The sequence below is a fragment of the Pristiophorus japonicus genome, chromosome 5 (assembly GCF_044704955.1).
Source record: "Pristiophorus japonicus isolate sPriJap1 chromosome 5, sPriJap1.hap1, whole genome shotgun sequence".
Lineage (NCBI taxonomy): Eukaryota > Metazoa > Chordata > Chondrichthyes > Pristiophoridae > Pristiophorus > Pristiophorus japonicus.
In genome coordinates, this window is record NC_091981.1 from 180,540,571 (window position 1) to 180,561,972 (window position 21,402).

The window sequence follows — 21,402 nt, forward strand, 5'->3', positions numbered from 1 at the left end:
TACCGTGGGCACTGTCATTAAATCAACTTCACCAAAATATTTTGCTCCAATGGGCACTTAGGGGGCGAAATTCATTATCGTCTCATTTGGGGACGGTAACTTTTTAAAGCCGGGAAACCTAGCACCAGGCGCTAATGCTTCCCTGCTTTCAAAAATTGGTTTTAGCGTTCCAAGAAGGAAATGGAGCACTAAATCAAGCACTCCACTTCCTTCTTGGAGCGTTAAAAGGATGCAGTTGGGGAGGAGACCTCAGCAGCGCTGCACACTGGGCCGTGTAGCGCTGCCGCGTTCAAAGGACCCTTCCCTTTAAGGGAGGCGCAAATGCACCCAATTTCTCCCCCTTCATTTGTTAACACCTTGCAATCCCTATTTGTGTCCCTGATTGGCATGAAGGTGACTGGAAGCAACTGGCACATCACCCAGCAATTTTGGGTTCTTCTGATCACTTTCTCATACCTTGCAACAAATCACAATATGAATTAGTTCCGTCATGTTTGGCACTGTGGGTTAGATTTTCACCTATTAATAGAGAATGGACAAAAAATCCAGTTCGTATTAGGGCAGATTTTGCGGTGGGCATGACTGCGTACTCAGAGTATGCCGCCATACCGTCTTTGACTTCTATTCCATCCTGATGGTACAGCTGATAGCTCTCCTGAAGAGAAAGCTGACTTTTCTGCTCTAGCTCTAACCTCTATGATTATGATAAAGAATTTCTTTCCATTATTCCACTTTATTTCAAGATTTAGACTGTCATTTTAACCCACCGGGTCTATCAAATCCTCTTTTCTCTGGATCCTAAAACTTCTGATCCTGATTGTACCCCTCTCATTATCCTCAAGATGTGTGTCCCCAACCATACCCATGCCCCAAGAAGTTTCCTCAATCTCTCTTACTCCAGTCCATCATTCCTTATCTTCTGAAATGTTCTTACTTTTATCCTATTCCTAAGAAGTATAATTTATTCTAACCTTTAAATTACTGCTCTACCATTGGTACTTTCAAAAGTTATGCAAACAGCTATTAATTCGCAAATTATCTGTGCCCTTAAAAGTTTTTGCCAAATCCTTGATCCACAATATTTTTCACAGCATTGGCATTGCACTAATGATCTGCCTACTTAGGATATCCACCTTTAGAACTCTGAACACGTGAATAACCTGGCATTGCGTTGGGCTTTGTTCTTTCATAGGATCTTGCACCAAGCACTTCTAAGTTACCATTAATTTCCCATCAGCATTATGTTCGAGCTATCTAGTTTCCGCTCATCATTATTTGTAATGCAGTTGATGACTCATTCTTTGGTGTTTTTGAATTAACTCAAAGGTTCCCCAGAGCTAGTTCCCACTGTTTCTTAATCATATCAATGAACATTTCCAATCATCTCACCATATCCACTTTTTACGGACAATTTTATTCTATATTCATCAAATATCTTCAGCCCACACAATTTAAGCGTTCACAACTTCTAGTTCTTTTGTAATATAGCGAAGCGCCTTGGGATGTTTTACCACCTTAAAGGCATGATATAAATGCCGATTTTGGTTGAAATCAGCAGAACTTTTGAAATCGGTCAGTACGATATTGGGATTTGAGGTATGAAAAGCTGTTTGAAACTACTTGAAGACCCTGACTTTGGCTGAAATCAGCAGAGTCTTTTAAATGGATAAGTGTTTGCACGATACAAGTGACTGCCCATGCTAAGTGTGGACTGTTTTAAGTGGTGGGGACTGTACATCTATTCTAAAAGTTTGCAAATTTACAGATTTGAAACTTCAAGAAAAGTTCAAGCAAGATCTTGGAGAAAAAAACTAAAGGAAACATTTTCAAAACTGCCCACTAATTATATAAATAAATTAACACCAAAACTTTTCACTGAATCGCGCTGAAGCTATTGAAAGAAAAGTAAATTGAAAATTTTACATGTTATAATTTCATCACTTACACTGGATTGCATAGGAAGCAAGTAAGACTGCTTTATTGTGAGGACAAGGTAACCTGGAAAACATACAAACTTTGTCACAAAAATGTGATCCATGATTAATCCTGACTGCACTACACATCCATTTGCAAAACACACAATACTAAATAATTTGAAAATAGATTTTTAAAAGCTACTATTCATCCTCAAATTAATAGCTTGATTATGCAGTGTTACACACTCAACCAGATTTTATGCAATATCCTTTAGTATTTCAATTTTATTGCAACAAATGAAAGTGTAATTTCAGGACGATGCACACAAATTTCTTTACATTGGTCAACAATGAAAGCTTCAGAAAATCATTCATCAGCATTTACTCAAGTAAAAGAAAGACAAACTGCATATTTTAGTCATCCAATCAAGCTCCAGGCCATCTGAGAGTTGAAGGGGTTGAAAGCCCCAAGGCACAGACCTAGCGGTCGCTCAATATGGAAGGCTGTAGAAATCTCACTCCTTCTCAGACTCCGAACCCATACCGTTGACTTCTGGGGCCTTTTAATTATCCGAGGCAGCTCTTACGTTCCACTACAATGGAAGATTTATTTAACTCGAAGGATTGGAATAACCAAGGCATAGCTGTACTCAATTAACTGAATCTAAGCTCTGGGATACAAGATTCTGCCACCCAGTATTTGTACCAGAAGTGATTTCAAAGTGATCTGGGAAGCAGAAAACCTCAGTCACAAACACCATGTGTCTCCCCCAAGTTGCTGACCAGCACTGAGGATATCGGATCTAAATTGAATGTTGCCAACGGTGACCACATTGCTCTGGCAATGGATCAGGGAAAGTGCATAGCAGCTGTTCTCTTAGGTGGTAAGGGAGATGGACATGATCTCAATGAATCTCAGAAGTGCTTGGAGAGCACCAACAGCTTGTACTTTGATACTTTCTTAAACATAGTGAAACATCCCAAAGGAATTCACAAATGCAGGTAGGAATGAATATTAATCAGGATTTAAAATAGTTAGGAAATGTGACCAAAGGCGGCCAGGGAAATAGAGTTTGAACAGACTTTTGAAAATAGCATGGTGGAGGGCTGTAGGAAGAAAATAGAGTACAGGACTGTGATAGCTCAAGGATCTACCATGATACTAGAGCAGCAGGAGGGAGGACTGTGGGAGACACAGTAGGCAATTGACCCTGACTGGTGTACTGCAGACAATGATTGAGCAGGGCAGTCGATCAATCCTACATATATGCATTTGTATTATTGTTTCTACTTTTTGGATCTGATTCTGATGTGTTTGGGCTGAAAACCCGAGTGAAATCCATCATAACAAGTTTTGACAACAAGTACCAGAAGTTTCAGTTATGTCTAAGAGATCATGTATAAAATAAAAACTAACTGAATTTTTAAAACAATAAAAATTTATGAAGAAATACATGAGCAAACCTGAAAAATACTAGTTGCAAGAATGAATGTTTTCTGAAAGTAAGGAACTATAAACTGAAGCTCCACTTTTTGACAACATCCTTTATATTGCACAGGGAAAAGATGACATGATATAACTGATATGAAAACTTCTTAAAAGGGCTGTCTTCCTTTGTGATTTTCCATGTGAACATTCCAGGCATTGTATCAAGCAGTCCAAGAAATACAAATTAAGAATGGATTCATAAATAAACCTCTAAGTCAGCCTGAACAAACCTGACACTAATTAATAAAACAGTCATCTCAGACTGTTCTCACAAATCTCATACAGAAAAGTGGCTCCTTCTTCCATACTATTATGCAGAGATTTTCACATGACCGTTCCTGCTATCTGCATAGCTACTGAGAAAAATATGCATACAAATATCAGACGTTTTTTGTTCCGAGAAAGAATGTTGGAGTAGTATGCAGGTACAGTAAGTGATCAGGAAGGCCAATGGAATCTTGGCCTTTATTGCAAAGGGGATGGAGTATAAAAGCAGGGAAGTCTTGCTACAGTTATACAGGGTATTGGTGAGGCCACACCTGGAATACTGCGTGCAGTTTTGGTTTCTATGGAGGCAGTTCAGAGAAGGTTCACTAGGTTGATTCTGGAGATGAGGGGGTTGAGGAGGTTGGGCCTACTCATTGGAATTCAGAAGAATGAGAGGTGATCTTATCGAAACCTATAAGATTATGAGGCGGCTTGACAAGGTGGATGCAGAGAGGATCTTTCCATTGATCGGGGAGACTAGAATTAGGGGGCATAAACTTAGAATAAGGGTCCGCCCATTTAAAACTGAGATGAGGAGGAATTTCTTCTCTGAGGGTTGTAAATCTGTGGAATTTGCTGCCTCAGAGAGACAAGGAAGCTGGGTTATTGAATAAATTTAAGACAGAGATAGACAGTTTCTTAACCAATAAGGGAGCGGGCAGGGAAGTATACCCGAGTCCATGATCGGATCAGCCATGATCGTATTAAATGGCGGAGCAGGCTCGAGGGGCCGTATGGCCTACTCCTTCTCCTATTTGTTATGTTCTCATGTAAAGCAGTTGCTGATTCTTACTTTCCATACAGTGAGAATATAGGGAGGAAAAAGAGTCAGAAAAACAGCATATTTGGAGTTGATGAGAATGAAGACAATAAAACAGAAAAAGAATGATTATGACAGAAGGTTTGGAGGCTAAATCTGAGATAAGGATGGTCTATCAACCGGCAAAGCTTTTTTGCATAAGATTCAGGATACATGGAAGCAATTGAAAAAGTCTCTAGAAACATAGAAACACAGAAACATAGAAAATAGGTGCAGGAGTCGGCCATTTGGCCCTTCAAGTCTGCACCACTATTCGATAAAATTCATGGCTGATCATTCCCTCAGTACCCCTTTCCTGTTTTCTCTCCATAACCCTTGATCCCCTTAGCCGTAAGGGACATATCTAACTTCCTCTTGAATATATCCAATGAACTGGCATCAACAGCTCTCTGCGGCAGGGTATTCCACAGGTTAACAACTCTCTGAGTGAAGAAGTTTCTCCTCATCTCAGTCCTAAATGGCCTACCCCTTATCCTAAGACGGTGTCCCCTGGTTCTGGACTTCCCCAACATCGGGAACAATCTACCCGCATCTAACCTGTCCTGTCCCGTCAGAATCTTGTATGTTTCTATGAGATCCCCTCTCATCCTTCTAAACTCCAATGTATAAAGGCCCAGTTGATCCAGTCTCTCCTCAAATGTCAGTCCCGCCAGTCTGGGAATCAGTCTGGTGAACCTTCGCTGCACTCCCTCAATAGCAAGAATGTCCTTCCTCAGATTAGGAAACCAAAACTGTACACAATATTCCAGGTGAGGCCTCACCAAGGCCCTATACAACTGCAGTAAGACCTCCATGCTCCTATACTCAAATCCCCCAGCTATGAAGACCAACATACCATTTGCCTTCTTCACCACCTGCTGTACCTGTATGCCAACTTTCAATGACTGATGAACCATGACACCCAGGTCTCATTGCACCTCCCCTTTTCCTAATCTGCCACCATTCAGATAATATTCTGTCTTCGTGTTTTTGTCCCCAAAGTGGATAACCTCACATTTACCCACATTATACTGTACCTGCCATGCATATGCCCACTCACCTAACCTGTCTAAGTCACCCTGCAGCCTCTTAGCATCCTCCTCACAGCTCACACCGCCACCCAGTTTAGTGTTATCTGCAAACTTGGAGATATTACACTCAATTCCTTTCTCCAAATCAGTGATGTATATTGTAAAGAGCCAGGGTCCCAGCACTGAGCCCTGCGGCACTCCACTAGGCACTGCCTGCCACTCTGAAAAGGACCCGTTTATCCCGACTCTCTGCTTCCTGTCTGCCAACCAGTTCTCTATCCACGTCAGTATATTACCCCCAATACCATGTGCTTTGATTTTGCACACCAATCTCTTGTGTGGGACCTTGTCAAAAGCCTTTTGAAAGTCCAAATACACCACATCCACTGGTTCTCCCTTGTCCATTCTACTAGTTACATCCTTAAAAAATTCCAGAAGATTTGTCAAGCATGATTTCCCCTTCATAAATCCATGCTGCCTTGGACTGATCCTGTCACTGTTTTCCAAATGCACTGCTATTTCATCCTGAATAACTGATTCCAACATTTTCCCCACCACTGATGTCAGGCTAACTGGTATATAATTACCTGCTTTCTCTCTCCCTCTTTAAAAAGTGGTGTTACATTAGCTACCCTCCAGTCCATAGGGACTGATCCCAAGTTGATAGACTGTTGGAAAATGGTTGGGAATTCTAGGACTAGGGGGCATAGTCTTAAAAATTAAAGATTAAAAATTAGAGCCAGACCTTTCAGGCGTAAAATTAGGAAACACTTCTACACACAAAGAGTGATAGAAGTTTGGAACTCTCTTCTGCAAATGGCAATTGATGTTAGATCAATTGTTAATTTTAAATCTGAGATTGATAGATTTTTGTTAATCAAAGGTATTAAGGAATATATGGTAAAGGCAAAGGAATATGGAGTTAGGTCGTAGATCAGTCATGATTTCATTGAATGGAAGAACAGGTTACAGGGGCTAAATGACCTACTCTTGTTCCTATGCGCCTAAGAACTCCAAGTCTAAAGTATCAAAAGTAGCAGTGCTGCCACAAGACTCTATTGCATCATTGTAAGTAACTATTCAACCTTTCTGTCACCGTCATAACTTGCCCTTTGATGATGAGCAACAGTCTTTTAAGATCTGTTGGCTCGCTGAAAATTTTGGGCTTCAAGCCAAGCTGTCCGGGAAGCCTAGAGTCAAAATAGGGGCAAATCTTACATTGCAGAATTTAAAGGACTCCACCTTGAGTTATGGCCACACAGTTGCACCATTCGGTCAGTATAAAGCCTATTTTTGCCAGGATCATAAAATCAGGGCTTATATATGACTTTCGAGCAGTCCAGTGGTAATATTTTATAATAATACAAGGTATTAATCTAGGTACTGGTGGCACCTAACCTGCAGGAATATGCCATTTGACCCCAATATTTCCATGGAAAGGCCTTCAGAATGTATTGAATGGCAAAACCTCAGGCCAAAATGATTGATCATCACAACTAAATATTCTCCCTTTTCCAACACTTCATGTATATTCCTTTATTTTACTCACAAGGGGCCCAAGTTTCGAGCCGCGCCTAGAACGGCGCAGTCCCGACCTGGACGCCCGTTTTTCGCGCCACAAAGTGCGCCTAAAAAAACCCTCCAGATTCTCCACCTTCCTGCAGGTCCTCTGGCCCTCGGCGCGGTGCAGCAGGAGCTGTAGGGGACGGAGCCAGGTCCCTGCGCCGAAAACAGTGCCGGGACCTCTGCACATGCGCGCTACAGTGGGCGCGCAAGTGCAGTAGCTCCAGGCGTCCGAAACTGTGTGGGAGGGGCCCGAAGCACGCAGCCCCTAGCCCTGGCCGAATGGCCTCACTGGGGCTGCGTGAATAAGGTTCCTCCCACAGCCAGCTCCTGCTTCCTCCCGACCCGACTCGACTCCCGCTTCCCGCCCGCCGCCTCCAGACCGGACCTGACCCGACACCCGCTCCCCCCCACCCCCCGGACTGGATCCGACCTGACCTCCCTCACCCCGACCTGACCTCCCTCTCCCTCCCTCCCTCCCCCCGACCCGAACCGAACTGACCTCCCTCCCACCACCCCACCCGACCCGACCCAACGCCACCTACCTGTAAATCTGGTGCTGGGGACGGGCCCTGCCCGAAGTCTCGGGCCCGGCCCGTTCAGCCTCCCTCCCCCTTCTCCTTCTCCTTCCCCCCCCCCCCCCTCTCTCCCTCTACCCCCCTCCTCCCCCTCCCCTCGCTGTCAGAAACACAGACACTGACAGACAGAGAATGAGAGAGATACACAGACAGACAGAGAGATAGAGACACTGACAGAGACACACTGGGGGGGCCGTTCCAGCACGCTGTTGGAGGGCTCCCGGTGCTGCAGTCGGTAAGTAGAAAATGTTTTATTCATTGATTTAAAAAAAAAATTATTTCTTATTAATTTTTTTTGATTGATTTATTGGTTGATTTATTGATGTATTTATCATTTATTATTGATGATGGCTCTTTATTTGTAAAACTGAAGTGTTTAATGTTTGTAAACTTCCCTTTAAACCCCCCCTCCCCCATTCTCTACGCCTGATTTGTAACCTACGCCTGATTTTCTAAAGTGTAGACAAGGTTTTTTCGAGCGTACAAAAATCTTCATTTACTCCATTCTAAGTTAGTTTGGAGTAAGTTTTCACTGACGAAACTTTGAAAACAGGCGTAAGTGGCCGGACACACCCACTTTTGAAAAAAAAATTCTGTTCCAAAGTGAAACTGTTCTAACTGACTAGAAGTGGAGCAAACTAAATGACGAGAATTCCGATTTCTAAGATACTCCGTTCTACACCAGTCGTTCCTAAAAATCAGGAGCAAATCATGTGGAAACTTGGGGCCATTAAACTTAATCGATATTCTTTCACCTATTCACTGAGTTTCTCCAGTCTTCTTTCAATGCTATCAAATTCTCCAGCATCCATTACATTGTTTGGTGTCATCAGTATATGTTGTTTAAAAACTTATTACTTAACCATAAGAGATCAGGTATCAAATTTTTTTTTTAAATAGACAAAATAATTGAGTTTTTCTGCGGTTTCCATAATGTTCCAGAACAGAGCGGCAATTCCGTAACATGTATGCACAAGTACAACTTGGAAGAAGGGACTGAGTGTAATGTAGCCAAGTTTGCTGATGATACAAAAATGGGAGGAAAAGCAATGTGTGAGGAGGACACAAAAAATCTGCACAAGGACTTAAACAGGCTAAGTGAGTGGGCAAAAATTTGGCAGATTGAGTATAATGTTGAAAAGTGTGAGATCATGCACTTTGGCAGAAAAAATAAAAGAGCAAGTTATTATTTAAATGGAGAAAGATTGCAAAGTGCCGCAGTACAGTGGGACCTGGGGGTACTTGTGCATGAAACACAAAAGGATAGTATGCAGGTACAAGCAGATGATCAGGAAGGCCAATGGAATCTTGGCCTTTATTGCAAAGGGGATGGAGTACAAAAGCAGGGAAATCTTGCTACAGCTATATAAGGTATTGGTGAGGCCACACCTGGAATACTATGTGCAGTTTTGGTTTCCATCGAAAGGATATCTTTACTTTGGAGGCTGTTCAGAGAAGGTTCACTAGGTTGATTCCGGGGATGAGGGGATTGACTTATGAGGAAAGGTGGAGTAAGTTGGGCCTCTACTTATTGGAATTCAGAAGAATGAGAGGTGATCTTATCGAAACGTATAAGATTATGGGCCCAAGTTTCTACAAGAAAAAAAACGGGCGCTCCTCCGAGCTGGGCGCCCGTTTTTCGCGCCTAAAACGGCGCCTAAAAAAATCCTCGGTATTCTCCACCTACTTACAGGTCCTGTGGCCCTCGGCGCAGCCAGCACGAGCTGTGGGGGGGCGGAGCCAGGTCCCGGCGCTGAAAACAGTGCCGGGACCTCTGCACATGCGCGCTACAGTCGGCACGCAAGTGCAGTAGCTCCAGGCGCCGAACTGTGTGGGAGGGGCCCGAAACACGCAGCCCCTAGCCCTGGCCCAATGGCCTCACTGGGGCTGCGTGAATGAGGCTCCTCCCACGGCCAGCTCCTGCTCCCCGACCGACCAGACCCGACACTCGCTCCCCCCCCCCCCACCCCCGCCGACCAGACCCGACCCGACACCCGCTCCGACCCGACACCCGCTCCGAGACCCGACACCCGCCCCGACACCCGCTCCCCACCCCCCCCGACCCGAGACCCGCTCCCCCCCCCGCCCCGACCCGAGACCCGCTCCCCTGCCCGCCCCGACCCGAGACCCGACACACGCTCCCCACCCCCCCGACCCGAGACCCGCTCCCCACCCCCCGATTGATCCGACTCGCGCTCCTGTTCCCTGACCCCCCCCCGCTCTCTCTCTCTCTCCCTCCCTCCCCTCCCCTCTCTCTCCCTCCCCTCCTCTCTCTCTCTCTCTCCCTCCCCCTCTCTCTCTCTCTCCCTCCCCCTCCCTCTCTCCCCCCCCCTCCCCTCTCTCCCCCCCCTCTCTCTCTCTCTCTCTCCCTCCCCCTCTCTCTCTCTCTCCCTCCCCCTCCCTCTCTCCCCCCCCCTCCCCTCTCTCCCCCCCCTCTCTCTCTCTCTCTCTCTCTCTCTCTCCCTCCCGCTCAGCGGCACGAATGGCTGCAGAATTCTCCCTGGCTGAAGCACTTTCACACAGGTAGGAAGATGGTTTATTTAATCTTTTCTTCGCTTACAAATGTTTATTCAGGTTGGATTTATTTGTATAATATTTGTAGAAGTATAAATAAGGATTTATTGTCGAATTTAATGAATTCCCTTCCCCCCCACCTCGTTCTGGACGCCTAATTTGTAACCTGCGCCTGATTTTTTAATGTGTAGAACAGGTTTTTTCAGTTCTACAAAAATCTTCACTGGCTCCATTCTACTTTAATTTGGAGTACACTTTCACTGTGGAAACTTTCAAATCAGGCGTCAGTGGCTGGACACGCCCCCTTTTGAAGAAAAAATTCTGTTCTAAACTAGAACTGTTCTACCTGACTAGAACTGCAGAAAAAAAAATGTGGAGAATTGCGATTTCTAAAATAGTCCGTTCTCCATCAGTTGCTCCTAAAAATCAGGCGCGAATCATGTGGAAACTTGGGCCCATAGAGGGGGCTTGACAAGGTGGATGCAGAGAGAATGTTTCCACTGATAGGGGAGACTAGAACTAGAGGGCATGATCTTAGAATAAGGGACCGCCCATTTAAAACAGAGATGAGGAGAAATTTCTTCTCTGAGGGTTGTAAATCTGTGGAATTCGCTGCCTCAGAGAGCTGTGGAAGCTGGGATATTGAATAAATTTAAGACAGAAATGGACGGTTTCTTGAACAATAAGGAGATAAGGGATAATAGGGAGTGGGCGGAGAAGTGGAGCTTAGTCCATGCAGATCAGCCATGATCTTATTGAATGGTGGAGCTGGCTCGAGGGGCCGTATGGCCTATTCCTGTTCCTATTTCTTATGTTCTTATGTAAGTAAAATTTTGAAGAAATGTCCTCATTATGTTAATAAGGTAAATATGCTATATTGGAGTATAACAAACCAAATCAGGCTTTAGGCCCATAAATACACAATTTAACATACTCTTCATCCACAACAGATGTACTAATCATTAACATGCAATCAAATTGTTCTTACAGCAGTTCAATATGGCAATGTTACCCAGTGCAGGAGAAATCAATACAGGTTGAAATTTTGGCCTATCCAAAGCTACAGCGAGAAGAGTATGTTTTACATACAAAACACAGTACTTACCTTCCATCAATAAATTCCTTCTTCAGTTGTAAAAAATACAAGTGCCTGAAAAGCAGACCAAGATATTAAATATCAGTGCATAATCTAAGTACAGAAGGCATTTGCAAAATAGATGGTTCCAATATCTTTATACATTCTGATATGCAAGTTTATGAGCTGGGATAATAATTTTCATGCCGAGCAGCTAGCAACATTCTGGAACAGATTTACCAATATTAATATGCATAATTAAAATAAAGAATTCTGAATTTACATTTTCTATAAAAAGTTCCTTGCCTGCCAGATGAACTAGCTCCATCAGTTGTTACCACTGACACATAATGCTATTGGGAGCATAACCAAAGTAATCAGCAGTGATTTCAATATCCTTTCTTGTTGCTGAAACAATGGAAATGCCTGCATATTTCTTCTGAACAGTTGCATTTGGACAATAATGTTCCAAGTAACAATAAGCTAATCACGGACTCCGGCAACGACACACCTTGTCCCATCATAAAAGACTGCAACCATAGCTTGAGTTTCCTATTTAAAAAGGCAACCAGAGCATTTCGCCAATTTATGCAGTTCTCGTTAAATAGCTGGATCTCACAAACACATGTTTATTTATTAGAGTCAATCTCCTGTGGTGTTACTCATAGGAAGTCAGTACCAAGAATCAGACTCAAGTCACATATGACCAAAGACCTCAAAGACAGTGAGGGGCAGACGTTGCATACGAGCAAAGCATAGGACATATTGGATGGATGTCCAAGTGAAAGTGTTGAGAGAAAAGAACTGAAGCGCAGAAAATTTGACAGGATAGGCCACTGGAGCAAAATTTCATTGAATGTGTTTCGAGCAGGAAATAGGTAATTTTAAAGAAAATTGCAAAGTTTTTATATGCTTTCTATGTCAAATTGTATTTTTAAACTTTTCCTATTCCATTAGCATAAGGGATATGGTAGCATAGTGGTTATGTTACTGGATGAGTAATCCAGAGGCCTCGACTAATGATCCAGAGACATGAGTTCAAGTCCCACCACAGCAGCTGCCAAATTTAAATTCAATTAAATAAATCTGTAATAAAAATCTAATATCAGTAATGGTGACCATGGGCTAAACTTTTATCTTCATTTTCGGCAGGTTTTCTCGACAGCACAGCTGTTTTTGGTAGAGAACTGCCTGGCGAAAGTTTCCTCCTTACATTTTTTTTTAATGGTGCCGCTCAAATCTCAAAATGCCCGCCGGGAGCAAACCGCCGACATGCACCGCCGAGAAAATCGTCAGGGCGTAAGTTTGGCCTGAACAGAAGCCCGTCCAGATCGCCAAGGGAACTGCCCTGTAAAAGCTGCTTAAACAGGCCGGTAGGTGAGTACTCTGCAAAGAAAGGTAAGTTAAGGGTTCTTTATTTATTTTATTTTAATTGTAAAACGGCAATTAGCTTTAAAACTGTCTTGGGAATGTTTAACTTTTTTTTGTGAACATTTTTTTTAAAGTTTTCCCCCCTCCCTAGGCCCAACCGCAGACTCGGACTAAATTTTAAAAAACATTTTAAGAACCGCCCATTTCACTTAACCGCCGAGAATACTGGTGCACGATCCATTTTCTTGCCGGATGATTACTTTCAACTTAATTATGGAAATTTGCGCCAGCGTTGCTTGCAAAATGTTAGCAGTTTTTCTGACCGGCAATCGCGCGTTGAGGGGCACTCGGGAAAGTCTAGCCCCATGAAACTACTGGATTGTTGTAAAAACCCATCTGGTTCACGAATATCCTTTCGGGAAGAAAATTTGCCTTCTTATCCAGTCTAGCCTATTTGTGACTCCAGATCCACAGCACTGTGGCTGCCTCGTAACTGCCCTCTGAAATGGCTAAGCAAGCCCCTCAGTTGTAGAAGGTGGAAAGAAAAAGTTATTCAAGCAATCGGTCAGTTTTGTGGTATTTGCTGGTTTGTCAATGGTAACTGAAAAGAATTCAGAAATTTGATTGCTCTATTTTCTGCTACTGGACGGAAAGGGATGGAAATCTGCATGTGGTAGGGTGAAGAGACAGCAGCTGAAGAAATCTGACCACAGCATGAGTAGATGACAACCTGCCAGGCACCCATCAGGGATGGAGAGTCAAGGGTAGGTCACTCAATCCTCATTTTTGTATAAGTACCACCAGGACCGACATGGGTGGGAACAGGAGGAGGAGGGAGGAGGGAGGAGGAGCCAGCCACCTGGGATAAAAGCCCAGCGCCCCAAGATACAAAGCAGCAGTCCCGATCCGACCTGGGTAGGAATAGAGCAGCAGCAGCCAGACACTCGGATTAAAAGTCCAGCGCCCCAGGATACAGAACAGCATTCCCAATCCGACCTGGGTGCGAACAGAGGAGCAGCAGCGAGCAGCCCCAGACACCGCACGGTGCAGCGTGAGCAGTTAAGAGAGGGCAACAAAGGCGAACAGGGCAACTACATTCGACGTCACAGTCATATAAATTGGCCAGAAAAAACAGCAAACCTGAGGACTGGGAGAAATTTAGAATTCAGCAGAGGAGGACAAAGGATTTAATTAAGAAGGGGAAAATAGAGTACGAGAAGCAGCATGCAGGGAACATAAAAACTGACTGAAAAAGCTTCTATAGATATGTGAAGAGAAAAAGATTAGTGAAGACAAAAGTAGGTCCCTTGCAGTCGAATTCAGGTGAATTTATAATGGGGTACAAAGAAATGGCAGACCAGTTGGACAAATACTTTGGTCTGTCTTCACGAAGGAAGACATAAATAACCTTCCGGAAATACTAGGGGACTGAGGGTCTAGTGAGAAGGAGGAACTGAAGGAAATCCTTATTAGGCGGGAAATTGTGTTAGGGAAATTGATGGCATTGAAGGCCGATAAATCCCCAGGGCCTGATAGTCTGCATCCCAGAGTACTTAAGGAAGTGGCCCGAGAAATAGTGGATGTATTGGTGATCATTTTCCAACAGTCGATCAACTCTGGATCAGTTCCTATGGACTGGAGGATAGCTAATGTAACACCATTTTTTTAAAAAAGAGGGAAAGAGAAAACGGGTAATTATAGACCGGTTAGCTTGACATCAGTAGTGGGGAAAATATTGAAATCAATTATTAAAGATGAAATAGCAGTGCATTTGGAAAACAGTGACAGGATCTGTCCAAGTCAGCATGAATTTATGAAAGGGAAATCATGCTTGACAAATCTTCTGGAATTTTTTGAGGATGTAACTGGTAGAGTGGACAAGGGAGAACCAGTGGATGTGGTGTATTTGGACCTTCAGAAGGCTTTTGACAAGGTCCCACACAAGAGATTAGTGTGCAAAATTAAAGCACATGGTATTTGGGGTAATGTACTGATGTGGATAGAGAACTGGTTGGCAGACAGGAAGCAGAGAGTCGGGATAAACGGGTCCTTTTCAGAATGGCGGGCAGTGACTAGTGGGGTGCCGCTGGGCTCAGTGCTGGGACCCCAGCTATTTACAATATACATTAATGATTTACATGAAGGAATTGAGTGTAATATCTCCAAGTTTGCAGATGACACTAAGTTGGGTGGCGGTGTGAGCTGTGAGGAGGACGCTAAGAGACTGCAGGGTGACTTGGATAGGTTAGGTGAGTGGGCATATGCATGGCAGGTGCAGTATAATGTGGATTAGTGTGAGGTTATCCACTTTGGTGGCAAAAACACGAATGCAGAATATTATCTGAATGGCGGCAGATTAGGAAAAGGGGAGGTGCAACGAGACCTGGGTGTCATGGTACATCAGTCATTGAAAGTTGGCATGCAGGTACAGCAGGCGGTGAAGAATGCAAACGGTATGTTGGCCTTCATAGCTAGGGGATTTGAGTATAGAAGCAGGGACATCTTACTGCAGTTGTACAGGGCCTTGATGAGGCCTCACCTGGAATATTGTGTTCAGTTTTGATCTCCTAATCTGAGGAAGGACTTTCTTGCTATTGAGGGAGTACTGCGAACGTTCACCAGATTGTTTCCCGGGATGGCAGGACTGACATATGAGGAGAGACTGGATCGACTGGGCCTATATTCACTGGAGTTTAGAATGATGAGAGGAGATCTCATAGAAACATATAAAATTCTGGCGGGACTGGACAGGTTAGATGCAGGAAGAATATTCCCGATGTTGGGGAAGTCCAGAATCAGGGGACACAGTCTAAGGATAAGGAGTAAGCCATTTAGGACTGAGATGAGGAGAAACTTCTTAACTCAGAGAGTTGTTAACCTGTGGAATTCTCTACCGCAGAGAGTTGCTGATGCCAGTTCATTGGATATATTCAAGAGGAAGTTAGATATGGCCCTTACGGCTAAAGGGATCAAGGGGTATGGAGAGAAAGCAGGAAAGGGGTAGTGAGGTGAATGATCAGCCATGATCTTATTGAATGGTGGTGCAGGCTCGAAGGGCCGAATGGCCTACTCCTGCACCTATTTTCAATGTTTCTAGGAAGACAGGGAAGTGATTGGTTGGTGAGTTTTTCGCTCTCTTTTCTGGCTTTAAATTAAAGGCCTTAAATTAGGGGCCAGGATTAGAAACATAGAAAATAGGTGCAGGATTAGGCCATTCGGCCCTTCTAGCCTGCACCGCCATTCAATGAGTTCATGGCTGAACATGCAACTTCAGTACCCCATTCCTGCTTTCTCACCATACCCCTTGATTCCCCTAGTAGTAAGGACTTCATCTAACTCCTTTTTGAATATATTTAGTGAATTGGCCTCAACAACTTTCTGTGGTAGAGAATTCCACAGGTTCACCACTCTCTGGGTGAAGAAATTCCTCCTCATCTCGGTCCTAAATGGCTTCCCCCTTATCCTTAGACTGTGTCCCCTGGTTCTGGACTTCCCCAACATTGGGAACATTCTTCCTGCATCTAACCTGTCTAACCCCGTCAGAATTTTAAACGTTTCTATGAGGTCCCCTCTCATTCTTCTGAACTCCAGTGAATACAAGCCCAGTTGATCCAGTCTTTCTTGATAGGTCAGTCCTGCCATCCCGGGAATCAGTCTGGTGAACCTTCGCTGCACTCCCTCAATAGCAAGAATGTCCTTCCTCAGGTTAGGAGACCAAAACTGTACACAATACTCCAGGTGTGGCCTCACCAAGGCCCTGTACAATTGTAGCAACACCTCCCTGCCCTTGTACTCAAATCCCCTCGCTATGAAGGCCAACATGCCATTTGCTTTCTTAACCGCCTGCTGTACCTGCATGCCAACCTTCAATGACTGATGTACCATGACACCCAGGTCTCTTTGCACCTGCCCTTTTCCTAATCTGTCACCATTCAGATAATAGTCTGTCTCTCTGTTTTTACCACCAAAGTAGATAACCTCACATTTATCCACATTATACTTCATCTGCCATGCATTTGCCCACTCACCTAACCAATCCAAGTCGCTCTGCAGCCTCATAGAATCCTCCTTGCAGCTCACACTGCCACCCAACTTAGTGTCATCCGCAAATTTGGAGATACTACATTTAATCCCCTCGTCTAAATCATTAATGTACAGTGTAAACAGCTGGGGCCCCAGCACAGAACCTTGCGGTACCCCACTAGTCACTGCCTGCCATTCTGAAAAGTCCCCATTTACTCCTACTCTTTGCTTCCTGTCTGACAACCAGTTCTCAATCCATGTCAGCACACTACCCCCAATCCCATGTGCTTTAACTTTGCACATTAATCTCTTGTGTGGGACCTTGTCGAAAGCCTTCTGAAAGTCCAAATATACCACATCAACTGGTTCTCCCTTGTCCACTCTACTGGAAACATCCTCAAAAAATTCCAGAAGATTTGTCAAGCATGATTTCCCTTTCACAAATCCATGCTGACTTGGACCTATCATATTACCTCTTTCCAAATGCACTGCGATGACATCCTTCATAATTGATTCCATCATTTTACCCACTACCGATGTCAGGCTGACCGGTCTGTAATTCCCTGTTTTCTCTCTCCCTCCTTTTTTAAAAAGTGGGGTTACATTGGCTACCCTCCACTCGATAGGAACTGATCCAGAGTCAATGGAATGTTGGAAAATGACTGTCAATGCATCCACTATTTCCAAGGCCACCTCCTTAAGTACTCTGGGATGCAGTCCATCAGGCCCTGGGGATTTATCGGCCTTCAATCCCATCAATTTCCCCAACACAATTTCCCGACTAATAAGGATTTCCCTCAGTTCCTCCTCCTTACTAGACCCTCCGACCCCTTTTATATCCGGAAGGTTGTTTGTGTCCTCCTCAGTGAATACCGAACCAAAGTACTTGTTCAATTGGTCCGCCATTTCTTTGTTCCCCGTTATGACTTCCCCTGATTCTGACTGCAGGGGACCTACGTTTGTCTTTACTAACCTTTTTCTCTTTACATATCTATAGAAACTTTTGCAATCCGTCTTAATGTTCCCTGCAAGCTTCTTCTCGTACTCCATTTTCCCTGCCCTAATCAAACCCTTTGTCCTCCTCTGCTGAGTTCTAAATTTCTCCCAGTCCCCGGGTTCTCTGCTATTTCTGGCCAATTTGTATGCCACTTCCTTGGCTTTAATACTATCCCTGATTTCCCTTGATAGCCACGGTTGAGCCACCTTCCCTTTTTTATTTTTACGACAGACAGCAATGTACAATTGTTGTAGTTCATCCATGCGGTCTCTAAATGTCTGCCATTGCCCATCCACAGTCAACCCCTTCAGTATCATTCGCCAATCTATCCTAGCCAATTCACGCCTCATACCTTCAAAGTTACCCTTCTTTAAGTTCTGGACCATGGTCTCTGAATTAACTGTTTCATTCTCCATCCTAATGCAGAATTCCACCATATTATGGTCACTCTTCCCCAAGGGGCCTCGCACAACGAGATTGCTAATTAATCCTCTCTCATTACACAACACCCAGTCTAAGATGGCCTCCCCCCTAGTTGGTTCCTCGACATATTGGTCTAAAAAACCATCCCTTATGCACTCCAGGAAATCCTCCTCTACCGTATTGCTTCCAGTTTGGTTAACCCAATCTATGTGCATATTAAAGTCACCCATTATAACTGCTGCACCTTTATTGCACGCACCCCTAATTTCATGTTTGATGCCCTCCCCAACATCACTACTACTGTTTGGAGGTCTGTACACGACTCCCACTAACGTTTTTTGTCCTTTGGTATTCTGCAGCTCTACCCATATAGATTCCACATCATCCAAGCTAATGTCCTTCCGAACTATTGCCTTAATTTGCTCCTTAACCAGCAATGCTACCCCACCTCCTTTTCCTTTTATTCTATCTTTCCTGAATGTTGAATACCCCTGGATGTTGAGTTCCCAGCCCTGATCATCCTGGAGCCACGTCTCCGTAATCCCAATCACATCATATTTGTTAACATCTATTTGCACAGTTAATTCATCCACTTTATTGCGGATACTCCTTGCATTAAGACACAAAGCCTTCAGGCTTGTTCTTTTAACACCCTTTGTCCTTTTAGAATTTTGCTGTACAGTGGCCCTTTTTGTTCTTTGCCTTGGGTTTCTCTGCCCTCCACTTTTCCTCATCTCCTTTCTGTCTTTTGCTTTTGCCTCCTTTTTGTTTCCCTCTGTCTCCCTGCATTGGTTCCCATCCCATTAATAACTAAAAACTAAAGCTAATTAATTAAATACATTATAGATGGCAGGGCAGGCAATGTGTCATTGCTGCAACACGTAGAAGCTGGTGGGCAGCATTGAGGTCCACGGCAACCACATTTGCAGCAAGTGTCTGCAGCTCGAGGAGCTTCGGCTCCGCGTTGATAAGCTGGAATCCGAGCTGCAGACATTTCGACACCTCAGGGAGGGGGAGAGTTACTGCACAAGATAAAAGTTCACAGGGTTGGGGGTAATATATTAGCCTGGATAGAGAATTGACTAATGAACAGAAAACAGAGAGTAGGGATAAATGGTTTATTCGCGGGTTGGCAATCAGTAACTAGTGGAGTGCTGCAGGGATCAGTGCTGGGACCCCAACTATTTACAATCTATATTAACGACTTGGAGAAAGGGACTGAGTGCAACATAGCCAAGTTTGCCGACAATACAAAGATGGGAGGAAAAGAAGTGAGAGGAGAACATAAAAAAATCTGCAAAAGGACACATATAGGCTAAGTGAATGGTCAAAAATTTGGCAGATGGAGTATAATGTTGGAAAGTGTGAGGTTATGCACTTTGGAAGGAAAAGTCAAAGAGCAAGTTATTATTTAAATGGAGAAAGATTGCAAAGTGCTGCAGTACAGCAGGACCTGGGGGTACTTGTGCATGAAACACAAAAGGTTAGTATGCAGGTACAGCAAGTGATCAGGAAGGCCAATGGAATCTTGGCATTTATTGCAAAGGGGATGGAGTATAAAAGCAGGGAAGTCTTGCTACAGTTGTACAGGGTATTGGTGAGGCCACAGCAGGAATACTGCGTGCAGTTTTGGTTTCCATATTTACGAAAGGATATACTTGCTTTGGAGGCAGTTCAGAGAAGGTTCACTAGGTTGATTCCAGGGATGAGGGGGTTGACTTATGAGGAAAGGTTGTTCAGAAGAATGAGGGGTGATCTTATCGAAACGTATAAGATTATGAGGGGCCTTGACAAGGTGGATGCAGAGAGGATGTTTCCATTGATAGGGGAGACTAGAACTAGAGGGCATAATCTCAGAGTAAGGGGCCGCCCATTTAAAACTGAGATGAGGAAAAATTTCTTCTGAGGGTTGTGGATCTGTGGAATGCGCTGTCTCAGAGAGCTGTGGAAGCTGAGACATTAAATTCATTTAAGACAGAAATATAGACAGTTTCTTGAACGATAAGGGAACAAGGGGTTATGGAGTGCGGGCAGCGAAGTGGACCTGAGCCCATGATCAGATCAGCCATGATCGTATTAATTGGCAGAGCAGGCTCGAGGGGCCATATGCTCCTATTTCTTATGTTCTTATGTACCTGGACGCTCTGATCCAGAAGCTAATCACACCAATTAGATTAATAAATTCAAATTCGATCCGTGATCAGGGACAGGAGGGTGCAACTACGAGTGAGGAAGGTATGGGGACTCAGGATGGAGTGATGGAGGAGCCTCAGCTCTTGCTCTTGTCCAACAGGTTCAAGGCTCTTACTTCCTGTGTGGACAAGAGCAGGGACTATAGGGAGGATGAGCAAATTGATCACAGCACCGTGGTACAGGGAACTATTCAAGTAGGGGGAGTAAAAAGAAACGTTGTAGTGGTAGGGGATAAATAAAGTTCTCTGCAGCCGAGAGCGCGAGTCCCAATGGCTGTGTTGCCTGCCCAATGCCAGGATTAAGGACATCTTCTCTGGGTTGGAGAGCAAGGGGGAAAGATGCAGTTGTCGTGGTCCATGTGGGTACCAACGACATAGGTAGGACAAAGAGGTTCTGCTGAGGGATTATGAGCAGCTCGGGGCCAAATTAAAAAGCAGAACCACAAAGGCAATAATCTCTGGATTATTACCGGAGCCATGAGCAAATTTGCATAAGATAAATAAGATCAGAGAGTTAAACGTGTGGCTCAAAGACTTGTGTGGGAAACGGGTTTTGGTTCGTGGGACACTGGCACCAGTACTGGGGTAAGAGGGAGCTGTTCCGTTCGGACAGGCTCCACTTAGACCGTGCTGGGACTAGGGTCCTGGCGAATCAAATAACTCGGGCTGTAGAGAGGGCTTTAAACTAATTAGTGGGAGGGAGGATTCAGGTGAGCGAAAATTTAAAAAGTTTAAGAATAAGGAGAAGGCAATAGAGCAGGGTAGTACTGGGGGGAAATGTCGAGCAGAGTAAGCACTGGGGGGAAATGTAGAGCAGAGTAAGCACTGGGGGGAAATGAAAACCAGCGCGTGCTAGGAAGGGACAGAATGTACAAACATAAAAGTGAATCAAAACGTGGGGTCATAGCAGAAAAAAAATGGTAAAAAATAAAATTTAAAAGTTCTTTATCTGAATACAAAATAGATGAGTTGACGGCACAAATAGATACAAACGGGTATGATCTGATAGCCATTACAGAGATGTGATTGCAAGGTCACCAGGACTGGGAACTAAATATTCAGGGGTATTTGACAATTTGGAAGGTCAGACAGAAAGCAAAAGGAGGTGGGGTAGCACTGTTAATAAAGGATGAGATCAGTGCGTTAATGAGAAACGATATTGGC

General features: G+C 44.2%; 1 protein-coding gene across 6 annotated transcripts in view; it reads right to left on the minus strand.

Moving 5' to 3' along the window:
- Positions 1–21,402, minus strand: part of LOC139264534 (tyrosine-protein phosphatase non-receptor type 3-like) — a 418,869-nt gene that overhangs the window by 242,579 nt on the left and 154,888 nt on the right. For all 6 annotated transcript variants that reach the window (XM_070881143.1, XM_070881141.1, XM_070881142.1 and 3 more), the window contains 2 exons: positions 11,263–11,307; positions 1,946–1,998 (listed from right to left, as the gene is read on the minus strand). In XM_070881143.1, the coding sequence (XP_070737244.1) occupies positions 1,946–1,998; positions 11,263–11,307 (98 nt within the window). The remainder of the gene's footprint in view (positions 1–1,945; positions 1,999–11,262; positions 11,308–21,402) is intronic.